This window comes from Electrona antarctica, assembly GCF_951216825.1.
Source record: "Electrona antarctica genome assembly, chromosome: 22".
Lineage (NCBI taxonomy): Eukaryota > Metazoa > Chordata > Actinopteri > Myctophiformes > Myctophidae > Electrona > Electrona antarctica.
In genome coordinates this window covers 23,657,339-23,672,729 of record NC_136805.1, presented here as the reverse complement: position 1 = coordinate 23,672,729, position 15,391 = coordinate 23,657,339, and the positions used below count along the sequence as shown (strand labels likewise).

At 39.8% G+C, this 15,391-nt stretch overlaps 2 protein-coding genes across 2 annotated transcripts; both read left to right on the top strand.

The window, feature by feature from the left end:
- The first annotated feature begins 58 nt into the window (after positions 1-58).
- Positions 59-7,157, top strand: ptges3l (prostaglandin E synthase 3 like). Its single transcript, XM_079492291.1, has 13 exons — positions 59-220; positions 497-610; positions 886-952; positions 1,373-1,471; positions 1,739-1,828; positions 2,082-2,144; positions 4,325-4,368; positions 5,011-5,124; positions 5,286-5,352; positions 5,704-5,802; positions 6,103-6,192; positions 6,545-6,607; positions 6,914-7,157. Exons 1-13 carry the CDS (start codon positions 183-185, stop codon positions 6,920-6,922), a joined length of 957 nt encoding a protein of 318 aa, XP_079348417.1. The 5' UTR covers positions 59-182; the 3' UTR covers positions 6,923-7,157.
- A 729-nt stretch (positions 7,158-7,886) lies between these two features.
- aarsd1 (alanyl-tRNA synthetase domain containing 1) lies at positions 7,887-14,872 on the top strand. The gene is made up of 12 exons (XM_079491996.1): positions 7,887-8,006; positions 8,755-8,883; positions 10,935-11,094; positions 11,421-11,478; positions 11,808-11,964; positions 12,128-12,244; positions 12,390-12,520; positions 13,035-13,101; positions 13,190-13,281; positions 13,371-13,425; positions 13,515-13,609; positions 14,333-14,872. The coding sequence occupies exons 1-12, from the start codon at positions 7,968-7,970 to the stop codon at positions 14,469-14,471; spliced, it is 1,239 nt and encodes a 412-aa protein (XP_079348122.1). The 5' UTR covers positions 7,887-7,967; the 3' UTR covers positions 14,472-14,872.
- The last annotated feature ends 519 nt before the right edge of the window (positions 14,873-15,391 follow it).

The window sequence follows — 15,391 nt, the reverse complement described above, 5'->3', positions numbered from 1 at the left end:
CCCACAGCCAACCCCCAAGTGGTTGAGGGAGTCATGTCCCCCAAGCAGCTGATAACAATGGTCTAAAAATAGTGCCACAGGGACAGGGTTGCATTTGTTACTTTGTACCATCTCTGTTCAGTTCAAATACTCAGTGAAAATACCATACAAACTTCTACCTTCTGAATTGCCTACAGAACACAATGAACAAGGCTCCAAAGATTATCAGGCCAGAGGAGAGGTAAGTGTTATGAGTTTCAGAGTTTGTCACTGGACTATGTAATATTAAATCTTGGTTTGGGGTCTCTTAGTCTCTATGTCAAAATATATCATGTGCTTCTAATGTATAAGTAAGTAAGTAAATCCTCATGAATAAGCAGAGTATAAGGGCAATGGTGATGATGATAACTATGAAAGTTTATTAAAGAGCACAAACTTTCATAAAGTTATCATCAGGGCACATCAGGCACATCATTGACCTAATACTTGAGCTAACACTGCTTTTGTTTCCTAATAGCCAACCAGCAAGGATGATATGGTTTGACAGGAAAAAGTATGTCACTGTCAACGTCTGTGTGCAGAAACCAAAGAATATCCAGGTTGATTTTCAGAAGGAAAAAATTATTCTACGGTGAGTCAAGAACTATTGTTATCTCCCCTTGTCTCTCACACACTCTCTCTCTCCTCTCTAATCTCTGTCACAGAGTCACACACGCACACGCACACATGCACGCATGCACAGTATATAAATTCAGCTGAATAGTAGGCCATATTGTATCCTCTGTAAATCTATTGTAGCCTATACTCTGACTGTGTGCATTCATGTATTGTAATCTCTGTGTGTAATAATATTATTGTATCCTCTGTGTATAATAATCTGTTGTATCTTCTGTGTACCTACAACAGTTGCAAAAATGATGAAGATGATTGGATCTACAACGAGTTGAAACTTTACGACAACCTCATGGTCGCGGTAAGAATCGACTTTTTTGTATTATCCATTATATAGTCACAATACCAGCTGTAGTTCACTTGATCTTAAATTGAAGCAGTATTGCATTGTTTAAAAAAATGGAAAATGTTGGAAAATGAATATTTTGGAGTTAGGTGGTTTCTCCCCGACATATGTCACCATAACCTTTTCTTTCTTTAGGATCACAGGGCTCTATGCTAGTAGTGTCTTTAATGTTTTTGCGCAACATTAAATATCTTTGCTGAAAATAGCAGATCGACAAGCTCACAACAAAAATAAACAAAAAATACAAACAAAAAAAAATCTAAAATGGAGTTAGGTGGTTTCCTCCTGACAGCGACGATATCTTCTTTGCATATTATACATTGTAACAAAATATGAATATAATAAAGAATATAATAACCTTTCCCTGCTCAAAAGGATTGCAGAGAGAAGGTGAATGATCGTACCATCAATCTGTTGCTGAGGAAGCTCAAGGGTGATGTGCCATGGCCTCGACTGCAGAAAGACGAGACCAAGGTATTTCAATGTTCTTCAGGATATACAGTAAAACTTACTTCGAAATATATATTTACTATAATTGGCCTATGTGTTGCAAATAATGGAGTACTGTACTGTCAGAGTGTCAGTGTTTGCCGATCTACAAGCTCACAATGCGATGCGTTGTGAGCTTTTAAATTGGTTATTTTTTGTTATTTTGGTCATATCATAATGATGAAGTATAGGGCTTCATTGGTTAATAGCCAACACAGTCATCATGTGGTCTTTCTCCATGTTTCTCTGTAGCCCAGCTGGATCGCTACAGACTTTGACAACTGGAGAGACTGGGAACATGAGGAAGAGGATGGAAAGGAAGAGTATGACAATTATATGGATGTGAGTTGAGCTAAAGGGCTTATCTGTAAGATCAGCTGCATCTCGAACTAAGTACTGTTAGCTATCTCTGTTGGATCTCAATGCACTGTAGCTGTAGTTCACTTGATCTTAATGTGCTGTATAGAATATCTCAGTTGATCCCAATGTATTGCATCTTAGGTGTATCTCAAAGTGCTGTTTTTCACGTTTTGTCTAAATTGAAGTGGAAGTGTATACAACAAAATACTCATCAAGGTTTGTTCTTCCTTTTCAGACGATTAATGAAATTGCGGGCAAAAACATAGGACCAAAACCTACTATGGATGATTTCAGTGATGTAAGTGTAGTAATCTATATATTTTTTTAAATAATAATACATTTGATATGTAGTTTTTGAAAGAAATACTTGACATAGTAACTGTAACAATATTAACCAAATGAATGATATACTCATTATAGTAATAATATTACATAATTCATATTTTACGCGTTTACCCCCCATCACAAATTATATATTTCAATATAATCCTATCATGAAATGATGATTGTGATCACCTTCTTCTTCTCCCTCAGTCTGACTGATCGTTGTTCCCCATACATGGTTGTTTCTGGATCTGCACTTCTGGATTTGGATCGTTGTTATAGCTGCCATGAGAAGTGCACTGATACTAGTCTCACCTCTAGAAGAGCATGTGCTAAACTTTGTACATATTTTAACACTTTTGGGCTGACGTTTGTTGGCTTATCAAAATAAAAATCTTTTTTACTTATGTATGTGACATTTTGTAATATGACATAAATTATTGCTTTGTGTATGCTGCATAGACTTTAAATTAAATGCTTTTTAACCAATTTATTGTTCTGTGTGTGTTTTGGTGAACTACATTGATTGTGCCTCCATGTTCCTAATCATGTTTGGGTATTTAGAAAAGCGCTATATACATTTGAGCTATTATTCTTAAGAATGCACAATATAATCGGTAGCATATCGGAATTGGCCATATCATCCATAAAAATGCCATATCGGTATCGGATTGGTCTCAAAATAATCCCGATTATTTAATCTGTTTTCACCAGCAAAGTAAAAATAAACTCATCAATGAGTTCAATATAAATAAAGTGTCTAGTTAGTACTTCTAGTCTAGAACAAAAGCCAATTCAAATATGATGTAAAGTAAAAAAGAAACTTATTTATACATTTAATTTGTGTACTCATCTCATTCAGTTGTGAAAACAGACACTTGGAAAAGAGTAGTATAGGCTATTTATTGATTGATTGAATACTTTATTAACAGGCTTTGGCCCCGCCTAGGGCCTAAGCTTGTTTCCATTGTGGTCCTGTATAATATCGGAATCGGTCAGAATCGTTATTGGCAGATATGACCCTACAAATAATCTTTATTTTTTATTTTCTCCAGACTGTTTTTCCGACTATCCTTGGGATTGTGGGTGGGGGGAGGGTGGGATAGGGAATTAAGTTTTATTTTCATATTTTATTATGTCTGTTTAATACTTGCCCCTGGGCTTCTGTTATACAAAACCTGAATAAAAAGATTTTGAAAAGAAAAGACCCTGCAAATAATCGGAGATCGGTCATAATTTCATAATCGTGCACCCCTTATTATTATTATTAATAATACTTGCTTAACCCTAGAACACTAAAACACGGGTGATTTTCTGGGTTGTGTGAACACAAACATAGGCTAGTGATTGACTGATCACCCCATAGCGATGATTTAATTGGCTGAACAAAGTACATATTGAAGCTAAAAGTCAGGGCAGAAAAGTGAAGACGGAAAAGAGAGGACGCAAATTGTGATTGGCTAGAATGAGATGATATATGATGTATGATGATAATAGTGCCCCTCACTTCACACGGGTGTGATATTTATTCAAATAATACCCACATATTTCATCGATTTTTTCCCCCCTATGATAGGGCCCCCCCAGGATATGATGTTTTTGTTTTTTTGTGAAAAGTCATGATGAAATATTAAAGAAGAGTACCTCAAGTTGCCATGTATTGCTGTACTTCAATATATTTTGATGAGAAATATTTTTTATGGAATATATTAAAATATACCCGTGTTTACTGCATGGTTTGACAAAAGTTAATTTTAGAAAGCAATCTGGGAACCCATCAGCAAAACAAAGTGAAAACAGCACCTTAACAATCTGTCTCGAGATATAATTATAAGCAACATATTAATGATGCTTTTATGATTTACTTTTATCCACACGCATTCAGTCAGCTTTGAAGTAAACACACAAGTGATTCCTCAGCTTTCCCGAGAGTTCCACAGCCAACCCCTAAAGTGTCGGGGGCGGGGGTTGAGGGATTCATTTACCCCAAGCAGCTGGTATACAACTGGTCTATAAATAGTGCCAACAGGGTTGCAGTTGAACAGATACAGTATACCAGGCGGTTTGTACCACCTCTATTCAGTTCATACACTCTCAGCAAAGAGGGAATACCATACAAAAGCTTCTACCTTCTGAATTGTCTACAGTCTACAGAACAAAATGATCAGGGCTCCAAAGATTGCCAGGCCAGAGGAGAGGTAAGTGTTGTGAATTTGTCACTATGTAATGTGAAATCTTGGTTTGGGGTCTCTTGTCAAGACTCAAGAGACACCGTGTGCTTCTAGTCCGGCAGCCGACAGGCTTCTTTTGTTTAAAGTGGGAAATTTGGTATAGTCTTTTTTAATGGCCTACAAATATTGTCTATGTATACATTCATGAATCCACTTGCTGACCGGTTGTCAGTATTGAGCATTTTTTTATAGGGGTTTCTTGTGACCCTACCATTAACATCCTATGGCAGGCCAAAATGTAAAAAATGTCAAACTTTCCTTATGCTTTAAGTAGCATGTGACATGTCAAACTAGGGGGGTTTTCATGGTTCTGAATCCATTCCAATCATTAGTTTTGCACAAAAAACACTCCTTGGGCTAAAAACACAAATGACAAATGTGATGAGGTCAGGACAAATGTGATGAGGTCAGCACATTTTGGGCACATTTGGGCAAGTCAGCTGCCGGACTATTCTAATCTAAGTAGAGTATAGTCTCGCTTGAATACAGTCATAGAGTGCTCTTGAATAAACTTTCATGAAGTTATCATCATTCATCATCACTCATACACCCAATGCTTGAGCTTGAGTAGGCTATACCAAGAATAACAGTGTTTTTGTTTCCTAATAGTCAACCAGCAAAGATGGTATGGTTTGACAGGAAAAAGTATGTCCATATCAACGTCTGGGTGCAGAAACCAAAGGATGTCCGGGTTGATATTCAGAAGGAGAAAATTATTCTATGGTGAGTAATATATTAGTATAGTAATATAGTATATTATATTGTATCCTCTGTAAATCGATTGTAACCTAATACTCTGTGTGTATTGTAATCCCTGTGTGTAATAACATTATTGTATCCTCTATGTGTGTCTGTTGTGTCTGTCTTCTGTGTACCCACAACAGTTGCAAAAATGATCAAGATGAATGGATCTACAACGAGGTGAACCTCTACGCCAAACTCCTGCTCGGGGTAAATATCCGCTTTTTTGTATTATCCACTTAAATCCATATTCTGAGGGAAAACATTCGCAGAAAATAGCAGATTGACACGTTTACAATGCGTTGCAACACCTTGTGAGCTTGTTGATCTGCTATTTTGAGCAAAAACAAAAAATACACCAACATAGGGACTCTGCTCAACCATATGGGGGATCACATACGCACTTATGTATGTGATCCTAAAGCAAAGATTTAGGTCAGGTGACATATCTTCTTTGCATATTATACAGACATTGTATCAAAATATGAATATAATAAAGAATATTAATGAAACTTTTAAAAGGTATCTACGTTTCCAGCTAACCCCCTTCTTTCTCAAAAGGATTCCAGAGAGAGGGTGTATGATCGTACCATCAATTTTTTGCTGAGGAAGCTCAAGCCTGATGTGGCATGGCCTCGACTGCAGAAAGACGAGGCCAGGGTATGTGCTTTGAAAAGTTTACAAGACATAGCTACTATGTTTAAAAAGATCTGTATATATAAATCTGTATATACTATATGTGTTTTAAATAATGTACTAGTACTGTACTGTCAGTGTTTGCCGATCTACAAGCTCACAAGATCAATGCGATGCGTTGTGAGTTTTTAATTTTGGCTATTTGTCATATCCCGCAGCGCCAGTTCTGCTTACCAAAAGTGGCCCACTAGGTTAGGGATTATGAAGTATAGGGTTTATAGCCAACACAGTCATCATGTGGTCTTTCTCCATGTTTCTCTGTAGCCCAGCTGGATCGCTACGGACTTTGACAACTGGAGAGACTGGGCAAATGAGGAAGAGGATGGAAAGGAAGAGTGCGAGAGTTATATGGATGTGAGTTGAGATAAAGGGCTTATCTGAAAGATCAGCTGCATCTCGATGTACTATGAGTATACTGTTAGCTATCTCCGTTGGATCTCATTCTCGATACACTGCATGGCTGTAGCTCACTTGCATGTATACTGTAGCTATATCTCAGTTGATCTGAATATAATGTATATCAGTTGATCTCAATGTGCTGTAGCTTTATCTCAGTTGATCCCAATGTGTTGCATCTGAGATTTATCTCAGTGTGCTGTTTTTCACATTTTGTCTAAGTTGAAGTGGAACTGTATACAGCAAAATACTCATTGTTACATTTGTATCAGTATTTTACAGTGTATAAAGGTTTGGTCTTCCTTTTCAGATGATGGCCGACATTGCCGGCAAAAACACGGGACCAAAACCTAGTATGGATGATTTCTTTGATGTAAGTGTAGTAATGTATAATATAACCCCTCCCACCACAGTACTCCAGCCTTATTATTGTTTATTGCATTATTGTTAATAAAAATAATAATACATATTGAATAGTTTCTGAAAGAAATACTTGACATAGTAACTGTAATACTATTATTACCCAATTTGTAAAATGAATGATCAATGTAGATGATAGTCAGTGACATCATTACATAATTCATACTTATGTTACGCTTTACCCCCAACACAAATGATATATTCCAATATGATCCAATCATGTAATAATGACTGTGATCACCTTCTTCTTCTCCCTCAGTCTGACTGATTGTTGTTTCCCATACATCCACGGTTGTTTCTGGATCTGCATATGGCTGGATCTGGATCTTTGTTGGCTGCCATGATAGTGCACTGATAATGTCTCACCTAGAAGATTGTGTGCTAAACTTTGTACATATTTTATTTTGAACACTTTTGTGCTGATTTTTAAGTTATTACTTATGTGACATTTTGTATGACATTATCGCTTTGTGCATGCTGAATAGTTTCAATAAAAAAATGATTTAACCAACGTCTGTGTGAGAGAAAATGTAGGCCTATTGGTTTTGGTGAAAACAGTCATTTAGGCAGGCATTGCAAACCAGAGACATGAACAGTTGATTGGCCTTGCACAGGGTAGAGGTAGCTGGGCCCTCCATAATGGTGCCAAGATGCTGTGAGAATTCATAATACATTACATACCACACTGAAAAAAGGGGATTGTTGGCCACCATTGCTCACACTAGACCTAGAATGCCTGTGACAACAGAGCCATTCTAGGGCTATGCTCACACATGCCTTCATCCCGTCGTGTAGCTGCCACAGGAGGTTGTAGAATTTGGCTGGTACACCCACCACCCAGCTTCCCGAGTGCCTGACAGACAGACAGGATTTGCATAGCTAGCTCAAAATACGATTGGGAAAAAAATCTTTAGGCCTACCCTAAAAACGTAGGCCTAATTTACATTAGACTACTATAGCCATACATTACAGGTACAAGACCATATAGTTGTAAACATATACATACCGCTATACAATACAATACAGTATATTGTGTTTTAATTGTCACTTTACTGTCATTTGGGGACCCCCCTCCTCCCCCCAAAAAAATGTGGGGACCCCCCTGGGTCCCACTCCCAACCCACCACCCACAGGTTGAGAGAACCATTCCACCACACATGGGGTCTGGGCGACCTCCCACTTCGCCACTGTAGCTGCATGTGCGTAAAATGTGTCCTAACTTGCCCTCCGTACTTACTAGTACTTAGCTGACAGGCAGCTGTTTTGTAAGGTGTGCGAGTGTGGTATAACTGTCTTATACATTTATTTTAAACATGGCTTTCCAGTGTCAGCGGGATTGCTATATGAAAGAGGTATGGATTAATTGTTAGCTGCATGCGATTACTAGTCCACGTTGCAAGACCAGAAGCTTGATGGAAACTCGAGAACCATGACAGCGATTTGATTCATACAAGCTAACAGTAGCTATAGCGTTAGCATGGTGCTATAGTTTACAGTTTTATGGGACCTAAACACGTGTTTTATTCTCTGTGCAGCCTGTAACGAATGCAGTGCACAGCCTAATGTCTATTGCTTTTCCTAACAATGTAATACTTGCTCAAAGCAATAGGTAGTTATAGGGACATGTTATGATTGATTGATTGAAGAATTTATTAACAGTTTGCAGAATTACAGTACATTTCAAGCACAAACTCAATACAAAGGCTGTTAACTGTGAGTGGACGACCCGGACCCAATTAAGCATTACACTTGTTTCCAATAGGGTCCACCATGTTCAAATCATCAAAACATTTAGAGACGTACAAATAGACACTTCTATAGACAGAACAGGAATTCATCATAAAGGAGGTAAAAAGGGAAAAGAAACATATACAGTGAGGGGAAAAAAAGGGGTGGGCGGTGGGGGAGATTACTTTTATACACGCATTCAGTCAGCTTTGAAGTAATTCAAATACCTCATGCATGCACCCTGGTGCATAATATTAACAGAAACAATAAAATGGCTTTGACCAATCACAATCCTCAATAAGGACACACGACACAACAGAATGTTTGTCTTGCATAACTTGCATTAAGTTATTATACATAATTCTGTTGTAGTTTGTCACCTCGGTGGTGTCCTGCTGCCCTGCCGAACTGAAGCAAGAAGTCAATGGAAAGAAAGAAACCCTGAAGGGTTTTAATGTCAAACTCCATGACACCATCTTGTTTCCTGAGGGAGGTGGTCAAGTAAGCAGAATTTACAGTAATAACAAGTGTATCATTCAATTTACCTTTATTTTTGCCTTCTGTGTGCAGGTTTCTCAGGCACCTTTAGTAATCTTCTTCTTCTTCGTGGGGTTTTATGGCGGCTGGCATCCAAATAGTTGCATTACCGCCCCCTTCTGATCCGTGCGTGGATCAGACAAACTAAAACTAATATCTATAACGTAACTTAACATCACCCTGTACAAACGTAATAGTGCCCACTCCAAAATGATCCCCATCCACATTGTCCCTTCTGTGCGTTACATCCCAGACCCTGAGGCCTGAGATGGTGTGAATTCTTCTCTTAGTATAATATCCACGTCCTCTGCAGTAACATCCAGAACATCTAGGAACCTCCTCGCCGCTTCCAACACCATCTTAATTCGTTCCGACTTGGTTTGAATGTCAGCCGCACGTTGATGATCATCGCAATGAATGCCAGGAATCGCTTCTTGTCCATACATATGTTGTCACTTAAGCCTACATCAGTTGCCTGCTGTACTTCCACTGCCGCTTTTCCATCATTGGCCTTGCTCCTCTCCACTCTCTTTACCGCTTCGGCATAAGACAATCCCTTCACTTCTGCTTGAACCCTGCTTACCATTACCTCCTTCTCTCTCCTAGGACACCCAGCTGATCCGGTGTAGTGTCCCCCACCACAATGTACACACTTTTCTTCTCCCTGCCCTTCTTTACATTCCTCTCCTTCGCATTTTTCCTCCCCACACCTTCCACACCTTCTGTTCTCCCTGCACACTGCTGCCACATGCCCATAGCGTTGGCAACAAAAGCACCTGAGCGGTGCTCTCTCATATGGCCTAACCCTGTAACTCATGTAACTCAGGTACACTCGCTGAGGTAGATCTCCTGAAAAGGTCAAACAAACAGACCCACTTTCCTCGCGTTTCCCCTCTCTGAATCTGGACATTCTTTTTGCCTCACAAACTCCCTCAATAAGGTTCACAAAATATTGTGGCTGTATTGACAATGGCACCCCGCTTACAACTCCCTTGCAACGTTTTCCTTCAAGTCGAAAGGTACTTACTCGATGCTTCCCATACTTACTGATGCGTAAAGCATCATCCACCTGCTTAGCGCTACACTCAAATATCACCAGCCCGCTCCTAGCAATCCTTAACGATTTTATTCCCCCCACTTTCTTTTCCACAAACACTCCTAGAGCATGTTGATCCTTGAAAATGCCGTCGACCTGCGACTCCGCCCTCATCCCAAAAAAATATCTCTCTTCCTTGTCACTTTCTGAGCTGTTTGATCCTTTCTTCCTTTTCTTTTCTTGCTTGAATCCATCATTTCCATCACGAGAGGCTGCTTGACTTTCATTATCAGATCCTTCTGCCGAGTCCGACTGCATTTCGAAAACCACCGCCGCGTACCACCGTCACATCACATCCGACCAGCTGCGAGAATGAATTAAACCCGAAGTGCCCCTCCACCTTTAGTAATTCTACAGGACCTAGCTTATATTTTAGTTCAGGCTCCTGTTTGGGCACCCCCAGTTGTTCAGGACCCCAAGTTGTGTGTACTGTGCATCTTACATGCATACAGACAAACCGAAGCAACAGAATGTGTTCTTGAATAAATACCATTCACTTATGAGCAACCCTGTATGTCTGTACTACTATCAACGACATATAAAATTCATAAACACCATCAAGAGTCATCCTTGAGTCCAAGCTCCCTGACCAGAGCCCTGTGGTGGGCATATGCATCATACACCCCCTAAACATAGACAAGCTTGCTGCCTCTATTAGGCTACTACATTTTACAACAAACATTGAAGACAAAACAAAAGTGTGTAAACACAAACATTGAAGACAAAAGTGACGATGCAAATTGTGATTGGCAGATTTCTTCTGTCTAAACCAAATATCTTTGCCACAAATTGGGAAAATTGGCATTATGTTTCCCCAGAATAGGCATGCTGTGGTTCAAGTGGTAAATAACACACACACACACATGAATTAATTTATAGTATGTTGGCACTTATCATGCCCTACTTTGTTGTTCCTCAGCCAGATGACCATGGGCTGATAGCAGACGTGTCTGTGTTGAGGGTGACCAGGCAGGGGGCTGAGGCTGTGCACTTTGTGTGCTCTGCTCTGGAGGAGGGGCAGGAGGTGCAGCTGAAGGTGGACTGGGACCGCAGGTTTGACCACATGCAGCAGCACTCGGGTGAGCTGAAATTAGGACAGGTGTTTAGAAGTAGTGGTCTAGGCGCATGCCACATATAGGCTCTGGCTTGACGTGTTCCGAGTCCCGTTCATGACGACCTTTGCTGCATGTCTCTCCCCTTCTCTCTCCCTCTTTCCTCTCTCCCTCTTTCCTGTCAGTCTTCACTTCAATAAAGGCAGAAAAAGCCAAAAAGAAGAATTTCCCAATTTCTGCATAGCCTATGTATTGCACTGAAACCCTATTGTTTTGGCTGTTAGTGCAGTTTGGATAAGTAAAATAATAAATATAATATAATAAATACAATTATGTTTTCTCTTTTCAATTAGGTCAACACCTGATCACTGCATTGGCAGATAGCATGTTTGGATACAAGACCACATCCTGGTATATTCATGATTTCACTTTTATGACACAAATGCAGGTTTTTTCCAGTATTAAGTATTTTAGGGGTTACATGCTATTGCTGCTGTATCGAATCATTGCCCACTAAAACTAGAACATTTCCCACCTGATCAATCTAGTTTTGTCCTATTTTATTCTGTCATATCTCTGTTTGTATCACTCCAGCAAGTATCAAAACCTTAATCATTCAAAGGAATTCATCATTGTCAACTCTCCAGATGATTTTTAGACATGATTTATCTCAAGGGGTTATTCCCAATAAAGAATTTTGAAGACCGACTCTCTTTTGACCATTGTCTGGGCTGTTGCAGGGAGTTGGGGCGTCAGAGAAGCTCCATAGAGCTGGACACTCCGTGTATGAAGCCTGCCCAGCTCCTGGCCCTGGAGGAAGCTGTCAATGACAAGATCAGAGCCCAGGTCCCTGTCAATGTACAGCTTCTGTCTATAGACGACCCCGCTGTGGAAAAGGTAAGCACTCTGTGGCTCTGCCATAGCATTTTCTTAATTTACTTTCATTCACTTTTTTTCTATTCACAAACACTGATTTATTTTTTTATGACTAAATTACTATATGGATTAACCCATCATGCTACTTGTTTTATATGACCAATAAGGGTACATTTTTACACAGGTGAGGAGCAGAGGTCTGCCAGATGATCATGCAGGACCAATTCGGATCATTGATATTGAGGGTGTTGATGCCAACATGTGCTGTGGAACCCATGTGTCTAATCTCAGTCATTTACAGGTGAAACAACAGACTAACATGCACAGGCACACTGAAACACAAAAACCTATATAATATAAAACATTGACAGTTTATATAATCAATTTTTTGTATATTCTTGCTCAGTTTATTTCACTTTATAACAATCTCAAATAATTCCTTTTAGGTAATAAAGCTACTTGGGACAGAGAAAGGGAAGAAGAATAAAACTAACTTGATCTTCCTGGCGGGGAACAGGGTTCTGAAGTATGCTGAGAAAAGCTACAGCACAGAACGGTCGCTGGTTTCTCTGTTGAAGTGAGTTCTTAGTTACTGAACTCTACACGTCAGTAGTGATTCCAAATAGGACTGCACAACACATTGAAAAAGCAGACTGCCCATAATTCCGACATCCCGTTAGTCCGACTACGTGGCCGGTTAAGACTCACCCCGTGGCTTCCACGTGTGGTTAGGGTTAGGGGATAGGGTTAGTATGGGGCCAGTCGGACCAACGGGACGTCGGAATAATGTGTTGTTGGAACAATGACATGGCGCCTTGAAAAACAGTAGGCCAGTTAACTGCTGTAGTTTTCTACATTGAATCCTTGGCATACAAGTAAACATGCAAGTTCAAAGAAACCTCATATTCAGAGTAAACCCAGAGCATGATCTAATTTCTTTCAGACTGTTATGAAGCTCTGTCAACACCTATATCACTGAAGAACAGCAAAAACATCATTCTATAGATCTTTCAGCAATGTGCAGACCTAATTCCAAGACCTTGTGAAACAACTTGATCTGAGAAAATTCTCTTTCCATGTCTTTTCAACAGAACTGGGCCTGACGAGCATGTAGAGGCAGTAGACAAACTCCAGAAGTCTGTTAAGCTGCTACAGAAAGTAAGCCAGAAAATCCTTTGAATATACCCTGTATTTCCTTTGTAAACGTACAGTAATCTCACATTACACTAATCGTAATTGCTGGCAGAGTAACCTGAGCCTCCTGCGAGACATGGCTGTCCTCATTGCACAGAACTTCAAGAGCAACACACAGAGAGGAAACTTCTTCAGCTTGCACAAGTGAGTGAGTCTCTTGAACAAGCATATCCAACAGAATTCCCATTTCTTTTTGAGTGGAAACTGTTATCGCTTATGTTTTCTGCCCATAGGAAAGAAGGCGATAACGAGTTCATGAACATCATTGCCAACGAAATAGGCACAGAGGTAAGATTTTATCTTAACAGTCTGAGTTTCTGTTTCTCTTACCAATGAGACCATTTTGTCAACACTGACTTCTTACTGTCTGCTCATAGGAAACATTGGTATTCCTGACCGTTGGAGAGGATAAGGGACCTGGGCTATTTCTGCTTGCCGGACCCAGTGGAACAGTGACCAAGATGGGACCACGGTAAGACATACATGATACAACTGGATCTCACACCATTTGAAATATGGAAGCATACCCTATCAAACCTGAATATAATATGTAACCAATTACCACTTAAGCCCCATTTTACATTTTGTCGTACAATGGTGCGTGGAGAAAATGTATCAAGCTCACAACCGTGAGCTTTTTCAAGTTTTTTTTTTTTTGTTTAATTTTTTCAAATATCATAGTCATGCTCAATGTAGGGACGCCAGGTTAAAAGTGGTAAAGCCGTTTTACACAAACGGGGGAGTGCTATAACATGAGATATTGGCACTGGTGTGATGCAGTTGGACCCTCAGCCTCATGCCATATATGCACACCAGCACCAATATTGCACAGCATCTCAAGAGTGTTATTGCGATTTATGCCAGTTTCACATTGAGCTACCGTTACTAAAAGCGGCTGTTGCTGCTACATTATAAGTAAGGTACTAAAAAGGTGCATAGTATTGTTTGGCATTCAATAAAATGCCTTTCTGCCAGTCAACAATGCAAGGTGAGAACTAACTGGGGATATGACTGAATTTGGCACATAAATGAAAATGTGTGGGAGGTGTAATGTCCTTCACTTTCCAGGTGGAGTGGGTTAATAATTGTGTACACATGGGACTTAATTATACAAATGTTAGAACTCGGGTAACTGTAGTCCTTTACCCCCATTATGGTCATCTGAATGCTGCTGTACTGTGTCTGCCCTCTGCAGGGTGATTGAGATACTCCAGGGGAAGGGAGCAGGGAAGAATGGGCGCTTCCAAGGTAAAGCCAACAGCCTGGCACAGAGAGCAGAGGTGGAGCTCCTACTACAGCAGTACTGCAACCACCACACTTCAGAGGAGGAATAAACCCTGCACTGACTAACGCAGTCAAATCCTCAAGTGTTTAATTATCCGAGTGTACAAATGTAACTGAATTTGATTACATACACTGTTACAAATGGATACAGAGAATTTTACTGTGTAATATGGTATGGATACTGAGAATTTTACTGTGTAATATGGTCCAGCAATACAATACAATACAATCCAGCAAATGAAACCAATGAACGACAAGAGCACAGCATTATTGGAGATGTGACTAGATTATCTTAGTTTAATTTAATTTGTTTGTTTTTGTGGTAACACAACTTGCTCTAATAGACATGTACAGCTGTGGTTGTGATGATTGTCTTTAATGTACACGATTTAGGCATTTTCATAATATGTACTGTAAATATAAATTAACTCTAAATACAATAATCAGCCTTTTTCTTTGTCCAGTGCTTTGTAAATATGTGATCTCAGAATCACCTGCTTTGTGTACAGATGCAAGGGGAAATATGCATGAACATATGGGTTCCCAACCTGAGCATTTGTGTGTATTGGTGTTATTAAAAACTGGAACCCTATTCTGGGACAATTTGTGTGAAAATAGCTCAAGTACAAGCTCTTCTCAATCCTATCACTTCCTGCTGTGAAGTGTCTTGGTTTCAGAGCCAGTATCTTCCAGTGGCAATGAGATGGTAATGTCACGCATGAAGTCAAAGTTGACTTATTATTCTATCAGCTGTTTATACAGGAGGCGGATGTACTGTAAGTTAGTTTGTCATTGGGAAAGGTGTAATTGGCAGACACCACCTGCCCTAACCACTCTCTAATGCAGATAGGTGTTTTCTGCTTTGAACGCAGCTGAATGTGTGACAGCTGCACAGTAGTGAGCACGAGCAGCTTCTCGCTCAACTCTCACTTGACAAAAATGGTGCATTTCCAATTGAATACAGTATCAA